Genomic DNA, 22900 nt, shown 5'->3' on the forward strand with positions numbered 1-22900 from the left:
AAGGAGATTCATTCGGGATAGGAGAAGATAGACAGCCGATGGACTGGAGGTCAACCGGAGATCGCAGGGAGACTGGCGGAGATTGGGGGGAGATCGGGTGGGTATCTGAGGGAGACAAAATAAAAGAAGACAGACTTGTACAGAAAGTAGATCGGAAAAATGTAGGAGGAAACTGGTGCAGATCGGCGACACGTTGGAGATTGATAGCAGATTGCCGGAGATCGGTAAGAGATCGACGCAAATTCACCAAGAGATCGGTTGGTCTAGAGCCCTTGGTAGAGGGTCAGCGAGAGCTTGCGAAGCATGGCGTGCCTCCGGGCATGTTCAGAGCCCGGAACGAGCAGCGGGACTACAGCTGCAGGAAAACATGACTGTAACCTATTGGCGGGCACCAATCCGACGACATTGTGACAAACTCCGAGCAGAGCTGCAGCAGTGACAGAGCTGCGCCGAACTGGTCTCATGTGAACCTAGTTCGCGACAGAGCCGACTGACAATGTCGCAACTATCGGGCATAAAAGCTGGCCTCATGTGGGGATCATTCGCGGCAGAACCGACTGACAATGCCACATCTCTAGGGCCTAAAAGGAGCAAATCGTGACCAGAAGCTTCGGTATTACCACGACTAAGCCACTAACATCCAAGCCCAAGAAGAACCCAGAACGGAACCGGCGGCAGCTTGGATATGTAAGCCGTCGTCGCTAAAAGGCTGCCGCACAATCCACGTAACCTGAGGTCCGCCATTCTCCGCGAGCGAGCAGCGCACCAGTATATCCGGTCTTCAACCCGAGACATATCGCACCGAATCTAGCCTCGGCTTGTAGCTCTAGCAAAGTTGTGCCAGCGCTCTCCTTTAAGCTTGCAAACAAAACTTTGAAAATAGTAAAGACGCAAGTAGCGAGTGAGCGGACCTCACTTGGCATTGGTAGCGGATGTGTGGCTGCGACAGCCTTAGGATAACGAGTGAAGTGCGCGAAGAAAGCCTCATTACTTAAGGTCCCTTTTGCATGCAAGACGTTCGAAGAAATTTCCAGAGGCCTGGTGAATAACTTTTCGGGACAAACGGGCACACGTTTTTTTTCTTTAATGCAGTTAGGTCAGAAGAATGTTGTTGGTTCTTCGGCTGCGGTGCAGCAGTGACAAGTGTGTAAGGCCTGGCCAGCCCTGGTTGATAATAGCCACTGACAAGGGAGAACACGATCCACTGGCAAATCGTCTAAGCAGGAGATAAGTTCAAACACCTGCACTGGGAAAGGCCGGGCTTAGGCGAGAAATGCTACTCTTCACCTGACTCACACACAACTCCGGGTCGGAAAAGGCCGATTTCGATTGCGAGATGATTCAAGGATCCTGTATAATCCACTGTATATTCCAAGCAAGCCTTAGGTATTCCGGACGACCACAAAGCCAAATCCTGGTTGCATCGTGGGCTTTTTTACGTGCTTCTGTTTCGTTCAGCCTCTTATATGAGAAAACCAGAAGTGGCGGCGTCTCCCGTGTGTGGGCAGTGGGCAGTGGAATTCGCCTTTTATTGCATAGTAGTATAACAAGTCATATTCTGGAGAGCAGCTTCATAAATATATGACGTTATTTGACCACGACATGCCTGCACAAAGTCTCCACTGCACATTCCCAGAATTAAGTGCATTTAGTATTTACGTTGTATCTAATGCAGGTGTGTCAGTGCCGCCTTTGAACACTAAAAAATCAGTGGTTGGACTGGATAAATCACGGAAATCCCACTTCACGAGTCCTATCTGATCCAACCGACCGTGATAGATCCCAGCCATGTTTTATTCGACTACCGTGTTTTTTCCACCATATCAATGCCTTGACCTTTCTTCTTCGTGCTAAGCCCATAATGGTATTTCTCGCGCCCTATCCGGCGCCTGGGATTAGCACGCCTAACTCCAAGGCCTCACCTGGACGGAAATTCATGAACTTAAGTGAGAGACGATGAGTCAAATCACAGATCCAGTCTTCCTGCCTTAAATCGCCTAAGTTTGACGGTAATGGCGACGTAAAACCCAGGCAGATAATGGCTGATAAAGCCGACCTGAGCTGTAACGAACCCAGGTGTCACTTAAAATCGCCTTAGAGTTGCAAGCGTCGCCTCACACAAAAAGCGATTACGGCTACTAAACAACCATTCCATTCACATTTCTTAGAATGCCCCCGAATGTTAAATAACACACATTTTCCGATCAAAACAAATCCTAGCATCTTTTACGTTTATGATTTGTCTCCGGCCGCGGCGCTACGCACGTTATCAAAGTAGAGAAGCAACCACCCGATTTCCACAACCTCAACCTGGGGCTAAAACTTCGCAGAATTATTAACGTTGTCGTTGAGGCTTTACGACACATTCAGATGCTGAGGCTGTACAGCATCCTCTGCCCCTCGCCCGGATAGGAAGGGCAGACACATCGGGGAACCGAACCTGACGTCTTCGACTTCCTGGACGCGCAGCTTAAGCCAAGGCACAAAATAACACTCTTTTCGCAGAGTTATTGCGGCGCAAACTGCGGCGTTAAGAGAAAACCACTAGTGAAAATAAAACAGCCAAGTGAATCAAGACAACATTTTGCAACTTCCCATGTGTCAACTAAAGAGCGGGTGCAATCCCTCTGCGCGGACATGCGTATTAGTTGGCTTTTTCTTCATCTTCTCATCCCGAGCATAATAAAAAGGGCATGAATGTGCACAAGTCAGCAATCATCACCACATATTGTATAACACTTCCGACAGACAAACTAAACATGAAAGTCATGCTGCTGCTCTGCGCACGGTCTCAGGCGACAACCGATTGGGCAGACTTTATGATCCCAAGGCTGGCTTGACCACCGTTCTCCACTTATCCCGCAATGAACCTGGCATCAGCTCCGAACCGGACCCTCAGAGCTTCTCTAGAGCGAGATGTAGCGCGGCGCCGGCCGCGACACCGTGACGCTACGGAGCCGTCACGATCGTGACGCTACGGAGCCGTCACGACCGCGACGCTATGGGACCGTCACGACCGTGACGCTACGGAGCCGTGGCGGCGTCACGAGGCGGACGGACAGTGGTCCATAGTATAACGCGCCGGAGGTCGCGCTGGCAGCGGCGAGTCAAAGCATGTATGGCGCATTCCATTTAGGACGTGTTTATAAGCACGCCGGAGTGGACCGCACTCTAGTTTGAATGCCAGGGTGTGATGAGCGGACACTTGCGGCTTGCTATGTGCAGTTTTAAACAGCAGCTCGACTGCGAATGTGTCCACAGGCTCGTTCCCAAGCAGTGCCTCTACACGTTGGCGCTTGGCAGGAAGACATGTTTAAAGTCGTAGAAACACACAAATGCGAGGCTTAAAGTGCGAGGAACTGGACACAGGAATGCTACACTGAACCGACATTCTAAAAAGGCGTGTAGCACCACGGCAGGGCTGACGTCACGCTGTAGTTATGCATCCGAATCACGACGCTCTTAGTTGCTAGGCTGCAGGTAAGCGTCTTTTATTTTGACAAAAGGTGTGAGTTGCAGCACATGCCAACCAATCACTAAAGTGTAATGTGAAAATACCAGACGCTTCAGCATGCTCATGGTCCTTCGTCGTTGTACTCCATGTCAGCGATTATTCGACTTTTTCTTTTGACCAACACCTCTTCGTTCATAAAATGTCGGCTATGTTCACAAATAATTCAAAAACGCTGAAACACCTGGCGCTTAGCATTTTTACATTCACCAAGTGTGACAGCGCTTGGTACGTCCGACATGGCAGCCGTGCTCAAGGTGCCCACAGTTGCCACATGGCAGCCGTGCTCCAGGTGCTCACAGTCGCCACATGGTAGCCGTGCTCCAGGTGCTCACAGTTGCCACATGACAGCCGTGCTCCAGGTGCTCACAGTCGCCGCATGGTAGCCGTGCTCCAGGTGCCCACAGTTGCCACATGGCAGCCGTGCTCCAGGTGCTCACAGTCGCCGCATGGTAGCCGTGCTCCAGGTGCCCACAGTTGCCACATGTTCGCTGGATGCACCTCAGCGCATGGAGGCGCTATGCTTAAGATCAACGCAGCGTTAGGAAGCGAGTGTTCGAAGAGGCTTGGGATCACTACGCCTCGATGGAAACACGGCTCGCGAAGAGCAGCTAAGATAAGCTCAATAAGCTGGCGACGGTGGTAGCAGTCTCAGCCCGCTATTTCGGCGTTTCAGGATAGCTAATTGGACAGCATATGCAGACACGTGCGATGTCCTCATCGTAGTCAGCACGAGGACCTGTGGTCCTTACTCCAACAGATAGCTTAGACGTGAAGCTATCCTCGGCAGAACCCCTTAGCGCAAGAGCTCGTGGCTATCCGACCCTCTTCAGTAGTGGTGTGCAGTTGTGGACCCCTTCCACAAAAGTTCGCCATTTGGACCCGTCCTATTGCAGGTGTGAGAAACCCGGGCCTGGCGCGGTCCGAAGCGTTGGCACCTGCAGCGTTTGACGTCACAGCACGTGGGCGTGACGTCACTCGGTCCGCCAAATCCGCGTGCCTCTCCGTGGCAGGCCATGTGCGGTCTAAAGACCCCAGCTTCCCGCGTTCATGTTTCGCGAGCGGAAAATCGTGGTCGAGATCGCGGCCGCGTTCGTGCTGAGACCCTCCCCCTCTCAATCACGTGCGGGGCCGGACGAGGCTCCGTTCCCGCACGGCCTCCGGAGCCGGCCGGCGAGGCGCGGCCGCCGTCTGCTCCGAACCGGTTGCGATGTGCGCCGGCTCTCGTCCGTGCCCCCGACCGTTGCGCTATGGCGGAGCGCATGCGTGCGACGAGCCACGCGCGTGACACGCAAAGCTATCGATAATCTTTACAGAACGTCGTCGTGAGACAAAGACACACAGGGCGCCGGCCTTCTAATGAGCGGACGCGGCGACCAGTCAGCAGACTGTTTCAATGGCGGGTTCTGCGGATTAAAGGATTGCAACGGTCCCCCTGATTGCTGAGATTGCTGCCGGTGGCGCAACCGAATGAGGAGGAAATCTGCCGCCCGCACGGATTTACGTGACTTAAGTGTTGAGGACATGCCCTTGGACACATTGTCAGAGCCGCCCCATTTCCGTTTATTTTTGGTTAGGCAGCGAGTTGATGTGTTGTTAGGGGTGTTTTTCAGAATAACACATTTCAACGAAGTTTCTGCCTTCGTCGTCTGCTGACTCTTGCATTTTTTATGGCTAGACACAAACAGGATCTCATTTCAGTTTCTGCTCTCATGTATGGTAGCCTCATCCCTGCGGGCCACATACATACATATTTAAAGCTCCTGTGCAATTGGAAAGCTGAATCCCGGCAAAAAGTACGCTGGCTTCTTGACCGCCTCTCGGCTTTACGAATGCGGCACCCGGCGTGCAGTCCAGGGCCGGGCCACACAGAGCGCTGCCACGAGCCGGCCTCCCCAGGAAACCGGCTCCGAGAAACTCTGAGACCGAGCCACGGCCAACGCGGCCGCCACTGACTTACTGAGAACATGGCGCCGGTCGCGCATCATTTGACGGACGCTTTCCGGAATGGTCATGACGGCCCGCCATTGGGGGCCCGCCGCGCAGGACTGCAAAGGGCCCGAGTCGCAAGCCGGCTCCACATGACTGAAGCAGAACATGTGGGGTGCACTTTGAGCGAAAGGAAGTACCGAGCACTGACGCCCAACATACTCAGTGCACGCGAGACAAGCCCGACGCATCGCAGCTTATTTTCACACACGCCGGCGGCGCACCGCGACAGTCGGTGCCGCGCTGGTACCTACCCCTTGAGTAGGAGGATCTTGAAGGCGAGCCCGCGGCTGGAGCCCAGGCTGGGCAGACTGTGCACCTTCTGCATGACCGGCGGCGCCGGTCGCGCCTCACCCTTCATCGCGAACTGACGAGCTGGCGGCGACGCCAGCCCCGGACACCTCCGAGACGTGGCAACGGGCCCAGTCGGATCGCCCCCGAGCCAAAAGATCGGCGGCTGCATCGACGGCGCGAGGGCCAGACGGTGCGCCAGACCGGGCGGCGACTGTGGACCGTGACGGCTGACCAGATAAGGGTGCGTCGCGGACAGGCCTGTCACGTGCCCAGCCTCCCACACCCCTCCCCACCGGCCCACCCAGAGCGGTGACAGCATTGCTTCGGGGGCTGATTGGATGTGTCCGAGCTAATGGGCTCCGCCGGCGGCCTGGCATCGCGTAGTTGGAACGCTGCCGGTGTCGGGTTAGGCGAGAGGCCGGTGCGATCGCAGCGCCATCTTTACCCAATGCTGCTGCCACCTTCCGTCTAGATGGTGCGCAAAACCGACTGAGATCGACTGGCTGTCCCAATTTAACATCATGGACACTTCGACATCGCTAAACGGCAATTACATTAGTTACCAATTCAGTCACAGAGATGCGGAATGCAAAATTATCGAAAATAAATGCATTCATAAAAAAGCCCAATGAAGGCGAAATGCTTCATGCACCATTTTTGTGATCCGTAAAAGAAAATGACGTCCTTTTGGCCAGCTCAATACGGACAAACATGCTATCGAGCCCGGAAAATATACCATTGCGTGACATGCACGAAAGAAATGTCGGCCCAAAGATCCGTCGATGCGAGCCTTTAGCTATCACATTGTCATGCAAACATCCGATCGATGTACGAGCTCGCTCACGCCGACCGTGAAGACCAAGGCAACCACGCACGGCGTAAAACCGGGCCTGGCGTCACTTTTGCGCTGGCTCAACCACCGCCCAAATGTTACACAGTCGTCGTTGTCAGGAGCCTATGCCTGACCTGACCGCTGAGCTCTTTACGCGGCCGCTAACCGCGGCAGGAATTCGTGGAGCCGGCGGCGAGTGACGACCGTGACAGCCGTGACGAGCGCCCCCCCCCCCCCGCGGGCCCCGGTGCGTCACGCCACGGACCGCTCCCGTCGCGTGACGTCAGAAGGGTGTCAGGCGCTGTTTTTGACGGCTGGCCGGTTCGGCCCACGGCGGGGCGAGCAGGCGTGATGCTCCAAACGGCGCATCATGATGAGGTGGGGGCGGGGGCGGGGGCGGGGCTGGGGCTGCCACGCAACTCCTCCCAGTCGTGATCACTGGACGGCAACGTTCTTTTACCGTTACTCAGCATAACAGCCACGACCAGTCTTCGTGCAGCCATTACCTTTAGCATAGGTTATGGGTGTCATGTCATTATGTGCCTCTTATCATCTGGTAACGATGCATTCTCTCCACTAACACCACAGGCTTACTCGCTGGCCTAAAAGCTTGAGGTTATGCAAGCGTTTGTCTCGGCGTTCGCTGCGTTTCCTTCCCCTTGAACACACCACTCTGTAAGTAAGTTTCACCTCTGACAATTGCTTACCTGAAAGTATATTCACGCTCTGACCACTTCAGATGAACGCTTCAGATACGCTAAGCTTTGGCAGGCACTGGTCACAAGTCACGACCATATCAGCACGGTCCGTGTTTTGTTACAGCATTTACCATTCCAAGCACACAGCACTTCATCCACCCGGTTGGCTTGAAATCAAAACTTTACTGCAGTCGGGCCTCTCAGAATTTATAAAGCAGCGCAACCATTTCCGCTCACGTTCCGACCAAACTCCAGGCTTCAGCAGCATGGATATTGCCCAATGCCGGCAGCGCGCCTTACATGCATACCATGGGCTGTAAAGCACACCGACGGGCGGTTTCAAGGTGCACTGGGGCCGATCCAGTGAACGGAACCAACACCCACAGCCGGAGAGGGAGGGGGTGGAAGTGATCGGCGTGATTGGGTCTGAGCGAGGGGTTACTGTGCGCTGGTAGCCCGGGCCCGTACTCCTGAAGTCCGAGGACCGCCCGCAGAACGCCGTCCCGGGCGTCACGGGCGAGCTCCACCACGCGGGGCGGGCGTGCGCGCGGTGTTCGGGGCACGTGGGGCGCTGAGGTCGACATCGTGAGCACGCGGGCAGCGGATCACGCCGTCTCATCGCCGGTTGTCGCATGTGTGACGTGGGCGACGCAGCCGAGGGTGGGCATACAGAGGCGTGCTCGCCCGCGCTGCGACGCCAGGAACAGGATGTCGGCTTCACAGGCGCGCTTGGTGGGGCCGACACAGCCGTGCCAGGGGTACTGCTGGCAGACGCGGGTGGATAGCTGGAGCACACCCTTGACCCTCCAACGGAGCTCGGCGTCAGACCGACACCTGGCCCGACTGTAAGCAGACCCAGCCGGAGGCAAGTGGCCAGCCATGGCAACAACAACAACAACGAAAAAAAAAAACACGCACAGCGCGTCCTTTCCTGACAAACTCGAAAAAAGTCAGTGCCTTAGCGGTAATGGAGCCACATCGTAAAAGCGTTTCAGAAAAGCAGCACCGGCTACAACTGCAGCGCAATGCAAATCTCCCGCTACCACCCCGGCTATTCACGAATGCGTAGGTGTACAATGTGTGTGCGCATGTGAGTGTGAGTAGGTATGGCATAAACTGTGCTATTTACACTCCACGTTGCAGGCCGGCGATGACAATGAGCTTCGTTACGGTGTCGCAACCTTGAGCTGCTGGGCGGAGCGGAGGGAAGACATCTGCGTAGGCGGAGGTTTACCGCGATGGTGCAGGGCGTAAATCAGCTGTACGTTGGACAGCGTGCGTAGGCTGCCGCGCCGCGTTCCCGCCCAGCCTGGTGGTGAAGACAGTGGAAGGGGAGAGTCCGTTGATGCAGAGTCGTGCGAATTCCTGGAATTGTGCTACAAGAAGCGCGCTAATCTTTGCGCCATTCGAGGAGTTACACCGACCAAAATATCTGAATTTTTAACTTATAATTCTGCATACATATACAGTTATTAATCAATTAAATTACTGCAGCCGAATAAAGGCTGCTTGGGACTGGGGTATTTTCGTGTAGGAGGTGGGATAGCATCTTTTCACCTCAGTTGTAACGCCTGCCTCCTTCATCACCGCTAACGAACGCGGGGCCGATCTATTACGACCTGCATTCTGCCTTCCAGTTTTTGGCTTACACCCGGCCGGGGAGATAGCGGGAATGCATCAGTAAAGCATTGGTCGGTCTATTAACTTCGTTTGGGGGCCATCAGTAACAGCAAACACATTGGGCTCACCATTCACCGCCCGCCATCAATACATGGGGCGTTGGCGGGGCGGCGATGAAAGGCCATCACCCCATGTCATGTGGACCGCCAGCCTCGATCGGTGCGCTGAGGGACGGAAATAGCACACCACGCGGTGAACAATGTTCGATAGCCACGGAGGGGCCACAGAGCGTGTTCTGTCCAAAAGACAGCCCTGCGACGTGGCAACAGGCACGTCGCCGTCGCACATCCGTAGGGTACGACTTAAAAACGCCATTTCGTTCGCGAAGGATGCACATCACGCGAGCGTAAACTCCATTTTTTTTTCTGTTCCGGGTATGGGAGACAAATGATACCAGGGAAGCTCCCAGCCCTTGGGAGCCTTTTCACATTTTGCGGTGACAGGCCATTATTTGAACCAAATCCTTACACAATTGATGAGTGGAGGGAAACGAAGCGAAGCAGAAAATTTCACTAACAAGCCTCCAGAGACCCGTCTGCCATCTAAGCAGGGTGGAGGCAATGCCCCAAGGCGCCAGCGCCAACTGTTGCACAGCGCTGGAGTGAGCCCACATCCGGCAGGACTCCTAGTGGGTGCGGTATGAGCTACGACACTGTGACTCTGAGACACAGCTAGGACTCTGAGACGCGACTAGGACTCTGAGACGCGACTAGGACTCTGAGACGGCACGACTAGGACTCTGACGCGACTAGGACTGAGGCGCGACTAGGACTATGGGACTCTGCGACGACACGACTAAGACTCTGCGACGCGACTAGGACTCTGAGACGACACGACTAGGACTCTGAGACACGGCTAGGACTCTGAGACGATACGACTAGGACTCTGAGACGCGACTAGAACTCTGAGGCGCGACTAGGACTCTGAGACGACCCGACTAGGACTCTGACACGCAACTGGGACTCTGAGACGACACGACCAGGACTCTGAGACGACACGACTAGGACTCTTAGACGCAACTAGGACTCTGAGACGACACGGCTTAGGACTCTGAGACACGGATAGGACTCTGAGACGACCCGATTAGGACTCTGAGACGCAACCAGGACTCTCAGACGACACGGCTAGGACTCTCAGACGACACGACTAGGACTCTCAGACACAACTGAGTCTTACGATGGTTGGGGCTGTCGATGAACGTTTCTGAGTGACAACAATGGCGGAGTTGGTCCCACACCCGCCGCGGTGCTAACAAAATAAACACGCCGCCAGTCGTGTTGGCAACAACAGGTGGGTGACAAACAGACGGCAGGCCCAGGCCAATTCTGCTTGCGCTTATCGTAGAACACCAGGTTGACCCACTACATGATCGATATAAGGCTGTTAAGCTCAGGTAAAAGATGCGAATGATGCGCACAAAGGGCTACGCGTACCGAAATGAACATGTCTACATTGCAACCGCAACAGCTGCAAAAGTTGCCGTGCTTGTCATGGGCTCACCAGATTTCCGACATACACGCAATTCTTAGCCGTTTTTCATCTTGAGCCAAAACCTTTTTGGTAGCTTATAGGAATCACAGACTCAAGGCATTTCCGAATTTCATTAGAACACCATGCATTGGTACAGTATTTGGCACACAGTTATCCAAGTCACCGCACACAAATGGCAACCGCCTAGCTTCAGTAGCTTCAAGTCTCAACTCGTGGGCGGCGTGTGTCTGGCGGTTCGCCCGCTCAACGCAGCCGACCGTGACCAGGCCACCGATATCAAGTGGCCGAGCGTGTTTTCCGATACATCGCACTCTGAGTAAGCGGGATTTTTCCGGGCGTCCCAAACACAGCTGCACCGCTGCCGACTGGCTGATCGTCTCGGGCCGCCCCGCACATCTGTGCAGCACCAGCTGCCGGCCGACGACGCGTCACACGTGCCGCGTGACACCGGCCTTCCCGCTTGGGGCGTGACGGAGCGCCGCTCGTCGCGTCGCAAAGGTGTTGAGATCGATTCTGAGCATGTCCGGCGTGTCTGCCGCGCATGGCGCCGGGCAGGGCGCGGATTGGCGGGCCCTGACAGGAGGCGCGAACAGATAATGCACGCGGGTGTCGTGTTCAGGGGTCTCTCAATACGCGGCTGATCGTGGAGCAGGACGTTTGCAATACGAGCACAGTCATGGCCTACTCCCTCAAAATATTAGAAGACTGCGGTGAGCGTAACTAGAGTCGAAAGCCGCGCGCACTTCCTGGTGACATGTGGTCAGTTTTCCGGCCAAAGTTCGAGCAGTTATAGCTCCCATGGACTGCCATTTCCCACGATACCCGGGCAAACTAACCCCATCCCGCTGGGCGCCGTAAAGATCAAACTCCGCCCCGTCTACCGTTGCCATGGCTTGCTACGCCCCAAAATGACCCCGTGTGCAGACACTTCCTCGAAGTGGCGCTCCATTTACAGAGGGGCCGCCAGCTATATTGTCGGCTGCACTAGAGGAGCTTAATTTCCCAGTTGAATTCCCGCACGTCGGAAGAGTCGCAGCCATTCTGTTCCCGTTTGCTGATTCCTGAGACAGCGATGCGCTGTATATGGTTAATATGGATAAACGGCACTGACCACATATATCTATGAAGATACGATGGAGCGGCGTGAAAGCAGGAATATCTCAAGGCTCAAGCACGCAATCAGTAAGTGCCGCACACTGCAAGCGATACAGTTTCAGAGTGTGCAAGACCACATCATCAAAAAGGCGCATTACGCGTACCCGCACCTCACTGCGCACCTTGTATCCGCCTGATGGTACATGGGCGCTAAAAGCACGATTCCTCCGGGTATATGTCGAATCGCCTCGATAATCACGATCACGCCGAACACGATCCAGGCCAGGCGGTGATCGGCTGCACGGTTACGATCGCTGTAGTGATTCCGACCGGCGATCGTGTCGTGGAATTTAATCTCGAAAGATTGCAACACGTGAGAATGCCGCCTCGGCGTGCTGCGGTGCCGGGGGCACGCCGAGCCGGACGTCGGGTCGCCGGCCCGTTGGCGCCGACACTGAGGCATGCTCTGGAACGGCGCTGGAGGCACGCCGGGCCGGCCGTCGCGTCGCCGGTCCGTCGGCGCCGACACTGAGGCATGCTCTGGAGGAGCTCCACGTGCGGTCGCTGGACGCTGTTTGGAATGAATCGTCCTTCAAGCTTTTACCGCATTGCACATGCATATTACACTCCTGCGTCCGGGTCCGCACCGCATCCTTACAGCATCTGCTGCGTCAATGTCTCATTCGGCACTCGCGATCTGGCAAGACTTTGATGTTTTTGCTGTCTGAAAGGTGGCCCTTTGTTCTCTGAGTCTGACTTCACCCTGGGATTGTTTGCAGCTCCCTTGTCCCTCCGCGGATGTCTCTCGGGCGCCATCTGCTGAGAAAGGTCGCATCTCGTCTCGTTGTGGGATCGATCACACCTGCTCTAGTGGAACATCCTCCAGGACTCCAATAATATCCCCCAAATCCTGAAAAATTATGTGGGATTGTGCAATGAAGTTTACCCCACAGGACTCCAGCATTACCATGACAGTCTTAAAGTGCACACGCATTGTCCTTTTGTCCATTATCCGTTGTCCACCTACATGGTTCTGAAATTCTAAGGGCTGTCTTGAATAATTCTGAAATTCCGGAGGACCGCTATGGGGGATTTTTGAGTTCTTTGAAATTTTAAGTCCAGCACAATTCGCAGATCTTTGAAGATACTTCTGCCTTGGGGTTAGATTCACAGAGCTCAGACAGAGTCGGTGACCTTCGAAATTGCGAAAACCGGAAAAGTTACCAGGAAAATGTATGCGGTTTTGATGGAAGACGCATTCGGAAAATGTATGAGGACTTGGCCATACAATTTTACACCGAGCCACAAAAGGCACCGATGTCTGTTCAAATGATAATAAATTCAGCAGTCTCCCACCATGACTGGTGACACCCCGCCTCCCGCTGTGACGGCTCACGCCCCGTGCCGCCCACACCCGCCCCCGACCAACTGACGCGCCAACCATAGGCGTCGCCCCCGCGCCGAAACGCACCGTGGCCCACGCGTGCAAAGCCGTCGCCGCTGCCGACTCTGCAGGACTCTGACTCCGACTCAGCATCGCTGCGGCGAGGTTGCCGTCTGACTCGACAGCCGCCGTCGTCGGGCCATGGCTGATTGTTCTGGGAGGGGGGGGGGGGGGAAGCGGCAGCTCCTGCACGACCGTCATCTCTCCCTCTCCGATGTCCGGGGTCGCGGTCACCGCCCCCTCCCCCCTAGTGCCGCCCCCTGAGCTGTATCGGCAGCCGCTCTCACGTGATGCCACCTGAATGGTGTGCCGCCGCGCCGCCACGTCAGTTGGCGTGAGCGACCGTGGTGATGATGACCTTACCAGGCCATGCCGCTTTGCATAACACGGGTAGTTACCATTTCCCCAGCCGTGGCGTCCCCGTAATGGCGCTTCTCAGCGGCGCACGCGAGGACAGGCACGCGAGTCGGCGAATTGCTTGGCGGGCGCCGGCCATCGGGTGTCGGGAGGGGGGAGGGGGACATGAAGTGAGACCGCCCGGAAGACACCCAGTAGAGCATATCACAGATTGAGTTTTCAGGATCTGGTCCAGTGCAGTCCGGATAGTCCAGGTCCAATCCGCCCGCCAATCCGCTTTCCCATATTTTTCAATCCAATTTGATACAATCCGACTCACCAGAAATGTCAAGGAATTAATCCATGCCAATCCGTTTCAACATAAACCACTTTTTGAGATTATTGTAGCGTAAGTGACTTGTTAGTTTTCACGAGAAAAAATGTGCGAAAATTGTCATGAACCAGTGGGTGCTATGGTACCAACACGGCAAGTTGCCTGTTGGGAATGCAATTTTGAGTGAATACCAGAAAACACAATGTTCATCATATTGTGAATCATATCACAGTTAGTTTGGCCAATAATTCACAAGTTTCACAACATCCTACATCAACATCCTACAACATCCGAGTTTCACAACATCCTACCAATTTTACCATTATTGCCTGCCAGATTACCGACTGCGTCAAAATTGTCATACATGCACGCGGCTGGCCCCGGGACGCAGGCAGTTCTGTTTTGTCCCGGGAAATGAAACAGATGTAGCATTTCTTTAATCTCCATTGCTAAAATGCCAATGGCTATCAAATCTCCTTATTGTGATCACACTGGAAAACATACGAAAACGGTTTTTTTCAACTGAGCACCGCATTCGGTGAAGCCACATTTACGCAATTCAAAACAATTTTTCCAGATATACGGACAATGGTATGCAACTTTGTATCGTTTTCTTGTCGTTTTCAGCAGGCTAAGATGAGTACCATAAGTACTTTATCACGTGATGGAGCGTTATAGTCAAAGTGCGTAAATAACATTTCTCGTGCGTCGTGACTGCCACAGGCACAAAAATAGAATCCTCTCATATTCACAAAACGTGATACGAGAGCCTCATACATGTTGCCTGTCATCTGGCACTTGCCATGACCGCTGGTGCTTTAACATCTCATGTACATCTTACATACATCTCAATCATACACACTCCTACGTGTTTCACAGCACAACATGTTGAGCCATGTTAATTCCTGGTCTTTTGTGCAGTGTCTTAGATCCTCTAAATCATTACAGGAGAATCTCAAGTACGCACATGCATCGTTGGTATCTAATTCGTGCATGGTTTGTGCAAGCGGGAGTAGAATAGATAGGACTCAAATCAATGAGCACCTACCTAACGCCAAAGTTTTTGCCTGGATGCAGAGCGTATCTAACTCACACCAAGCAACCAACTGCTGGGTGAGAAATTCGCCTTTATTCCCTGGTGTAGAGCCAGCATGCCCATACTTTAATCAAGGGGGTGGGTAAACAGTTATATGTGAGGATGCAACAATCTGTGCTATGGTGCACACCTGGAAATGGATCAGCTGAGGCAATATGCTTTAATTAAATCTGGTGTTAAACTCGTAAGGTCAGCTGACTGACTAGGTAAAAAGACAGTTAAGTATTGTCACGGAGTTCATCTTTTTTAAAATTTTCCGGACAGGAGCTTGGATTTCAAAACTCTGTGGCGACTTATCTACGAAAACAACATGCTCCTGTCCCGTTCTTATTTTACTCCGAACTTCATTGTCACCCACTAGGGTTATTGGTGCTGCTGACAGGATCAGGAGGGATGGTGCCTACGTTATGATAAGCTATTTGATGAGACTAGACATTTTAGCTACCTTGGAAAGAATGACAGCTGTAGTTTTCCGTAGTCGCATATATCAGTGCTACTTATTCATATACAGTTGTCAATGTGATCTGTTCACCACAAAATTTGTGGAGAATGTGGTTGTGCACTATGTTATGTACCATGCAGCCTGTTCACGCACTCCCGGAATTGAAACTACTGTATTGCATTGGTTGAAATATTATTTTCTGATTTGATGTCTTTATTGAGCATTTCAGATAATTTTTAATATTATTATACATCTGATTGTTTTTTAATCTGGCTCTATCTGGTCAATCTGTGTGAGCTGGCAAATTTGAAAACCTGGTGCAGTACTAATCCATACTTTGGTGAAAATTTCTGATCCGGTCCAATGGTCCGCGGATTAATACGATACGTGAAGCGCCCTAGCACCCAGTTTCAAGTTATCCACCACAGTCATCCATAGGCGACATGCTGAGGCTACGGAATAGAAACGGGCAGGCATTATTGGCGTCTGATAATAACTGGCCGTTGCTCCATTAGAACAGTCCTGTGCGGGACGCTGTTACGGTTTCCTGGAGGTCGGGGCGGGCTTTCTGCAGCGCCTCCTAGGAAGGAGTCCTTGTGAAAATACCATGCACGCGCTTAGCGCTCCGCCGGCCCATGAACCCACAGCCGCGCACGCTCTGACTTCGGCACGGCGCACCCCAAAACCATGGCCGAGCGATGGACCCGGGCGTGACGTCACCGCTTCGACGGCCGCCGCGGCGCCGCCAAATTCGGCAGCCGAGCGTCCCTCCCCGTTAGGGCTCAGCCGGCGGCCAGGGAGAGGTCGCATGCCGGGGGTGGGGGGCGGGGCTCAATGGAGGCGCGCTGAATGACGGAAGCTGGCGGCATAGAGGCCGTAAACACTTCGGATTCTAAACGGAGTGGGCTGTTGACGGTCGCTGCTGCGTAATGACGAGCAGGTCTCTGCGGAGTCATTAGCGAGTCGAGGCGAAAGCTGGCGATCGAGGCAGGCGGGAGGACTTCCTCTTTGCATTGTCACCGACGCGCCAGCAACGTCGCTGCCGCGGCATTTTGTTGGCCCGCCGCCTGTCCTCCGAGTGAGGAGGAATTGTCTCGGACTGAGACACATGGCCCGGCAGGTAATGGCTGCCGACAGCCAACACTAACACACGGACCCGGCTGGTCCCTGGGGATTTGGCAGCCGCCACCACGCGATCTCAAAGACAGTGTCACCGGCGGGGACAACGGGAGGTGTTACGGGAGGCGACGGTAGATCTCCGGCAGCGTCGCCAGAGCTGTCGCAAGAGGCGATGCGGCTGTAGCAGTCCGGGCGATAATGGTGGTGAGGGAGAACACCAGATGACGGCGTCGCCATGCTCGAAACAATGAAGTCATAGAGGCTGGTGTCTCTGAGGGACGGGCCTGGATGAAGTCATGCCAACAATAACTGCGGACAACTTACGCTGATGTAGTGCAGCAAGATATGGGAAGAATGGGCGAACGTTTTGCATTAGCCAGCGCTGCCTAAAGCGCAAACAGCAGTCTTTCATCTTCTACATTTAATTTAGTATAAAAACATGAATCAGGCGCTTCACAGAGCACCTCTGATCCTCCATTGACGAGGGAACAGCTTCCCGGTAGCAGAAATGCCAGACGGTAATCCTCTTTACGTAGGCTGCTATCGAACGGGCAGGTAATGCCATCTTTACTGAAGGCAAGGCGTTGGGAGAGGGAGGAGAACATGCCAGGGAGAGAAGGCGCCGCTTTAGCACGTGGAAAGTCACAAAACACAAGGTGGCAGTGGGTCCTGGCGAGCTCTAAATGCGCAGCACTGGTCACTTCGGCACGACAGTGAAGCGACTCCAGCATGCCAATTACAAGCCAAAAATTGCCTTCTTTGCCGTCGAACCTTCATGTTTTTCAACGTAGTCTGCTGACATTATATCCTTCTTAGTTTTGACATGCATATCGCGAAATTGCAGGCAAGGGACTGGTGTCATAGAATTCGAACATAAGCGCTCCTCCATTCACTTTTCCTCATTAGTGCATGTGGACAGTAATGTTGACGGTGCCGCCATGCAATTAAAGCTGCCAGCCCACTAGATTGACCAGGAGGCCAAATCTTTACCCACAGTGTATGGTCCCCTCCGTTTCTTTTACAGCACAAATCAGACTTTTTATCTGGCTGAAGTGCACAGCCCATTGTGCCCATCAGTGAGTGATTCCGATCGTTTAACTCAAGGCGAAATATCCTGTGTCGAGCTGACGACAGCTAAAAAAAAACTCGGAAGACGTCCGGTGCTGGCACAGCCCAGAAGACAACACACGCAAAGATTGTCTAACGCCAAGCAAAACATTCGACCTTGCTCGAATCCCACTCATCGATCTCGGAGACCCACGTCGGGCACGAGACACGCACCAGCTCAAGTGGCTGAGCCAGCTCGCGACCGAACTCGAGCCTAGCAGCCCTGCCAGCCACACGTCCCGTGGCCCGTGCACCCTGCCAGCTGGTCCGGGGACTTACGGTTGGGCCGAGAGCGACCAGACGTCGGAGACGTTCAGCAGCGGGATAGTCAGTTTAGGCATGCGCACCTGGCGGCCGCGACGCGTCTGGATGGTCACCATCTGGCGCGCGTGCGTGTCCCAGGCGGGCCAGGCCGGCTGTGAGTGCGGCGACAGGATGCGCAGCGAGCGCTGCTGCTGCTGCCGCTCGGTCACGTGCAGCTCCATGCCGGCGATCTGCCGCTCCAGTTCGGCGCTGCGCGTCAGCGGCATGGAGAGGCGGCCCGGCGACAGCGCGCGCCGCACGTGACTCCCGCCAAGCCGCTGATCCGGCCAGCCGCCGCCGGGCGCGCCGCCGCCGTCTGGCCGGTCACCGTCGGCAGACGGCGGCTGGACCAGCGGCCCCAGCGGCAGCTTGGCTGGGCGGTCTCGCAGCCTCTCGTCCGCGGTGCTCTGACGGTCGAGCGGACCTGCGCCCGACATCGAGAGTGCGTCGGCGTGGCCGGCGCCCGGCGCCGACGGCTGACCCAGCGTTCCACGCCTCGGCGCCGAGAAAACGTCCTGGTGCACGCCGCCCAAGTGGCCGCCGAGATGATCCAGGTGCCCCTCGCCCGGCACAGGCAGCCGATCGAGCGGCGCTCGCTCGGCACGCGCGCGCAGCCGCTCCAGCGCGTGCCAAGCGCGCGGCGTGGCCAGCGGGTGCTGCTCCCGCTCCGACCTCGCCGCGCTGGGTGCGGAGCACCGCTGCTGTCGCGAGGACATTGTCACCGCGCGGCGCGGACTGAGCCTCTCACCTGCCCGCCACTCGCCGTCGCCGCGCGCCGCGATCGATGCGCAGCACTCGCGCGCAGCACGCGGCGGGTGCACACACGTGCACAGTCGTGCAACGTCACCGGCGGCGTCAGCCGGCACTGTGCGGCGCGGACGGGTCGTCGTCGCACTTCACACAGCGGCGCGCGCGCGCCAGCGTTCCGTGTCGTGTCCAGCCGCGCCAGCCGTCGCGCGGCCGCGTATTTTTAACCGGTTGACACGCGAGATGAAGAGGCGGCCGGTGCCGTGCCTGCCGCGGGTCGCGATGGAGTGCCAGCGGCGGCGGCCGGCCCGCCACAGCGGCCACCCTGGACGGGAGCCGCCAGGGGGCGTGCGGCCCGACCGCCGCCAGGCGGCGCTGAGGGCGGCGAGCAAGCTGGGGCCGCGCTGGGACAGACACGCGACAGGTGGGGGGACGTGCTCTGGACGAGCTGAGCGGCGTGCTCTGGACTTTAAAAAGGTCCGGGATCTGGACGGGTGAAGGCCTGAGCCCTTGACGGGTAGAGAGACGTGCTCTGAATGACAAAACGGGCCGAATCTAAAGGAGCAGAAGGATACGCTTCACGGATTATGCAACACGCTCTAGACGAGCAGCGTTGAGCCCTGTGCAATAAGGAAGACGGATACAGGACGAGAGAATGCCTGGCCTCTAAATAGCAATGGGACCGGCTCTTGACAGGAAGAGGATGGTCTTTGCATGGGCGCAATGACAGGTTTGCGACGGATGAACCTCGGCTTCGAACAAGCGCTGGACGAGCTCCGCACTAGAAGAGAAAACAATACAGACAGAGCGGAGATGCAAGCCCTCGAAGAAAAATGTGACGAGCAGAGCAATATCCTGCGAAATAAACCACCTATTCCGCCCCCACTCAGCAGACACAACGCCAGCGGAAAACTACAACATCGCAACGACTGCACCCTGGGCATTAGTACATCACGGCCTACCCCGCGACGGGCTACAGGGCTGACACCTGGATGCATCAGAGTGCGAGCCTGCCGCCCGGTCGTTGACGCGCCAGCAGTTACCAGGGGAAGCCGGTGATGGACTGTTTGTACGGTGTCGAGCTGTCCTCGGGCGCTCCAGGCCGCTCGAGGACAGCCTGAGCCGGAACGATAGCCATCGCGGCCCGGAACGCTTCCACACAAATGCATGCAACGCCGTCACGTGATTCAGCTGGCTGCCATGCCTGAGCTCGGATTTGTGGCGATCAGCCAGGGGGTGATAAGGAAAGGATAAGTGGGCAATGCGCCACAGGATATCCTTGAAAGCAACGCCTCGGTCAATACGGCCATAAGGTGTTGCAATTGGGAAAATGGGACATTTGATTACGTCCAGACGGCCTTTTACCTTCAACCGCAGACAAGAATCGGAGAAAGCGTAGGTCGCAGATGCCTATTGAAATACGCATTCAGCTGTATGCAACGCCCTTTGGAGAAATTCAGGACATGCTCAAGGAGTAATACAAAGGGAGGGACGTGTGTATAACAACTTTCAATTCGGATATTAGTAGTCAGTCTCGTTCATGAACAATCGCATGCTGCTCGAAGCGGAGGCTGAGCCGTTAATTCCCGCTTGCATTTTTATAAAACCCTATTTCCATAAAACCGGTACTGGGGGTCTCGGTAGTGCGCTGCTTGGCGTGTGTACGTTCGCCACCGCGCGTCTGGGGAACCAGAGGTACGGGGTTCGATTCCCCGCGGTGCCCGCTCCTCCTGCCAAGTTGAGAGGCAGGCGACGTCATATAGCCTCAGTAGCTGAGTGCGTCGTATGGCTCGAATGTCGCTTAAAACCGGTCCCGAGGACTGGCGACCAAGCCCCAAATATAGTGGCATTAGTAAGCGTTCACCAAAACAGTATGAGTCTTCACAGCTTGCAAGCAAACTTCACAGCTTGCAAGCGGTGTTGCGGTGACATTTTGAACAGGGGGCCTCGTTCTGATACGGGGTATCGGCATGCATATAAATGTAGCATGCATATATATATATATATATATATATATATATACATATATATATGTCGGCATACATATAGATGTATATATATATATACATATATATATATATATATATATATATATATATATATATATGACACGGCGCTATCTTTGTATAAGAACACGGCCCGCTGTTTAAAAGGTCACCCTAATGGCACTTGCGAGCACTCAGACTCATACTACTTTGGTCAACGCTTGCTAACGTCGCTGAATTTGGGGCTTGGTCGCCAGTCCTCGGTACTGGTTTTGTGTGACATTAGGGCTTTTGGACCCACTCAGCTACTGAGGCTATGTGGCGTCGCCTGTCTCTCACGCAGCGGGTAGGAGGAGCACCGCGGATAATCCAACCCCGAACCTTCGGTTGGCCAGACGCACATATAGCATATGTTTTGTAAATATCATAAGCATATTATGTGACGTGTGTGTGCGTGCGTGCGGGCGGGCGTGCGTGCGTACATGTGTTTGCGCATGCTGTATGTTCCGCGCCATGGCAACATTACAGCTCCGATCGCTCGTGCATGCGCCCAAAACATCGGCTCCGGAAGGAATGCGCGGTGGATGGAACAACTGAGGCCGTATCTGTCAAAGCCATTCTTCGCTACGAATGGAGCGATCTGAATGTCATACAAGTACTGCCGCACATGAAGTAACACCTCGGTCAACAAGTCATTCGTATCTGTTGAACACAGCCATCAATATTGCTAATATTTATATCATAACATCAATTTGCGTCCATTCCAGCGAGCGTTCTCAGAAGCCCATCACACGTGCGAGGTATCGACAACGGTCGCGAAGTGCAACTTTGCTTCACAAGTGGGGCAGAGGCCTTTCCTAAGACATCCTAATCCGGCCAGCCTTCTCGTCGTATGGCGCAGTGCGGAATGTGCTCTCAGTGACAATGTTATTGATCCGCCAATACTGTCCTTTAAAATGGTGACGTCATTATCATTGACACGTGGAAGCCAAACAAACCCCGCGAAAATCACAAGACACACTAATAATAAACATTTACCGCCTATCATAACAATCTGAAGGATGGCGCGGGCGTCGTATAAACCAGGAATCACAACGGCCCATAATAATCCAGCCACTGAATGCTGACCTATGCGGCCGATACGCCCGGCGCTCTGCCACGCCATGTGAAGGATCCGCCCACCCGAACCCCAGACGAATGCATAATATATGAGCTCCCCAAACCTGCCATGCAACTTGCATGGACCCGCTTCCACCTGAACAGAAGCTGCCAGAATCCGTTCGGTTCGCATGGAGGACCGTCCGGCCGGCTCCCACCGGAGGCGGCCAGCCGACGCCTCGGGTCCTGTGCAGAGTTCTCGCTCGCCACGCCGTTCCGAGAATGCTGCCGCCGGTGAGGGAGCGACCGGCCATGACGACTGACGGCACCGTTAGTGAATTCCTGAGTCGAGCGTCGGGACCGGCCCGGCTGGCAGCGCAGATAGGCATTCAAATCTGCGTGTTTGTGTATTTTATGTGTTGATTAATCGATTTATATGTTTATTTATTGTTTATTGTTCCATGTGTCAGCGAATCTGATTTTATTCTCACGGTGTCATACAAGCTGAAAAGGCATCGTTATGTTGAAGAAACGCCGTTGCTCACAATACAAAAACACACATAATGCGTGCTTGAGAGTCACGGGACAGTTTGATTGCCCCCTACGCCCCCCCCCCCCTCCAAACGCATCCGAACGGTGTATCGTGGCGACACCAAACCTTGTGTAGCTGTACGCAGTTCAACATCCCATCTTGCCCAAAAGCTTTTTGACTAAAAACAATTATTTGATAGCGAGAAGTCGCCGGGTTTCTCATGTTAATTTTATGGCCATTGCTTATTTATGGATTCCGTATGTCATGAGTTTCAGGTTAGGGGAAGTCGTTGCCCTAAACTAGCCGTGACCAACCTTTTGCTTTGAAGCCCCTGCCACGTAGCTAATGCTTGTGTCGGCTTGGAATTCAAATATCGAAATGATCTCAATTCAAGTCAAAGTTGGTCGCGCGAGAAAGTCTGAGCACACTTCCTACGCTGATTTCGAGTTTCAGCTCATTTCGCGAATTTTCTCAACAGCTGTGATTTAGAGATAAGGTTTTCACATAAACAAGTCCGCATAGAGCTCACCTGCACTACAAATTTCTAACAACTAGCTCTTTTATTTTTCGCGTCTCTGGGGTCAAATACCCCACCCAAGCGCGTCGTATTCAAATGATCACCAGCGCGCGTGACCAATTGCTTCAGCCTCTTCCCGCATTCGAAAGCAGTTCTGAACCTATTAGACGCAAGCATTTATTCATGGAATGGATTTCATCAGAATTTTTTTGCATGACGCCTATACAGTAAGCAAATTCAACGTTCCACG

General features: G+C 54.3%; 1 protein-coding gene across 1 annotated transcript in view; it reads right to left on the reverse strand.

The window, feature by feature from the left end:
• LOC119110214 (cAMP-specific 3',5'-cyclic phosphodiesterase) overlaps positions 1 to 17985 on the reverse strand; it is a 63690-nt gene extending 45705 nt beyond the window's left edge. Inside the window, exon 1 of the mRNA XM_037233949.1 lies at positions 17748 to 17985. Within this exon, the coding sequence (XP_037089844.1) occupies positions 17748 to 17953 (206 nt within the window). The 5' untranslated portion in view covers positions 17954 to 17985. The remainder of the gene's footprint in view (positions 1 to 17747) is intronic.
• Positions 17986 to 22900: the final 4915 nt, after the last annotated feature.

This window comes from Pollicipes pollicipes, unplaced genomic scaffold (assembly GCF_011947565.3).
Source record: "Pollicipes pollicipes isolate AB1234 unplaced genomic scaffold, Ppol_2.1 Scaffold_7231;HRSCAF=8579_pilon_pilon_pilon, whole genome shotgun sequence".
In the NCBI taxonomy this organism is placed as follows: Eukaryota; Metazoa; Arthropoda; class Thecostraca; order Pollicipedomorpha; family Pollicipedidae; genus Pollicipes; species Pollicipes pollicipes.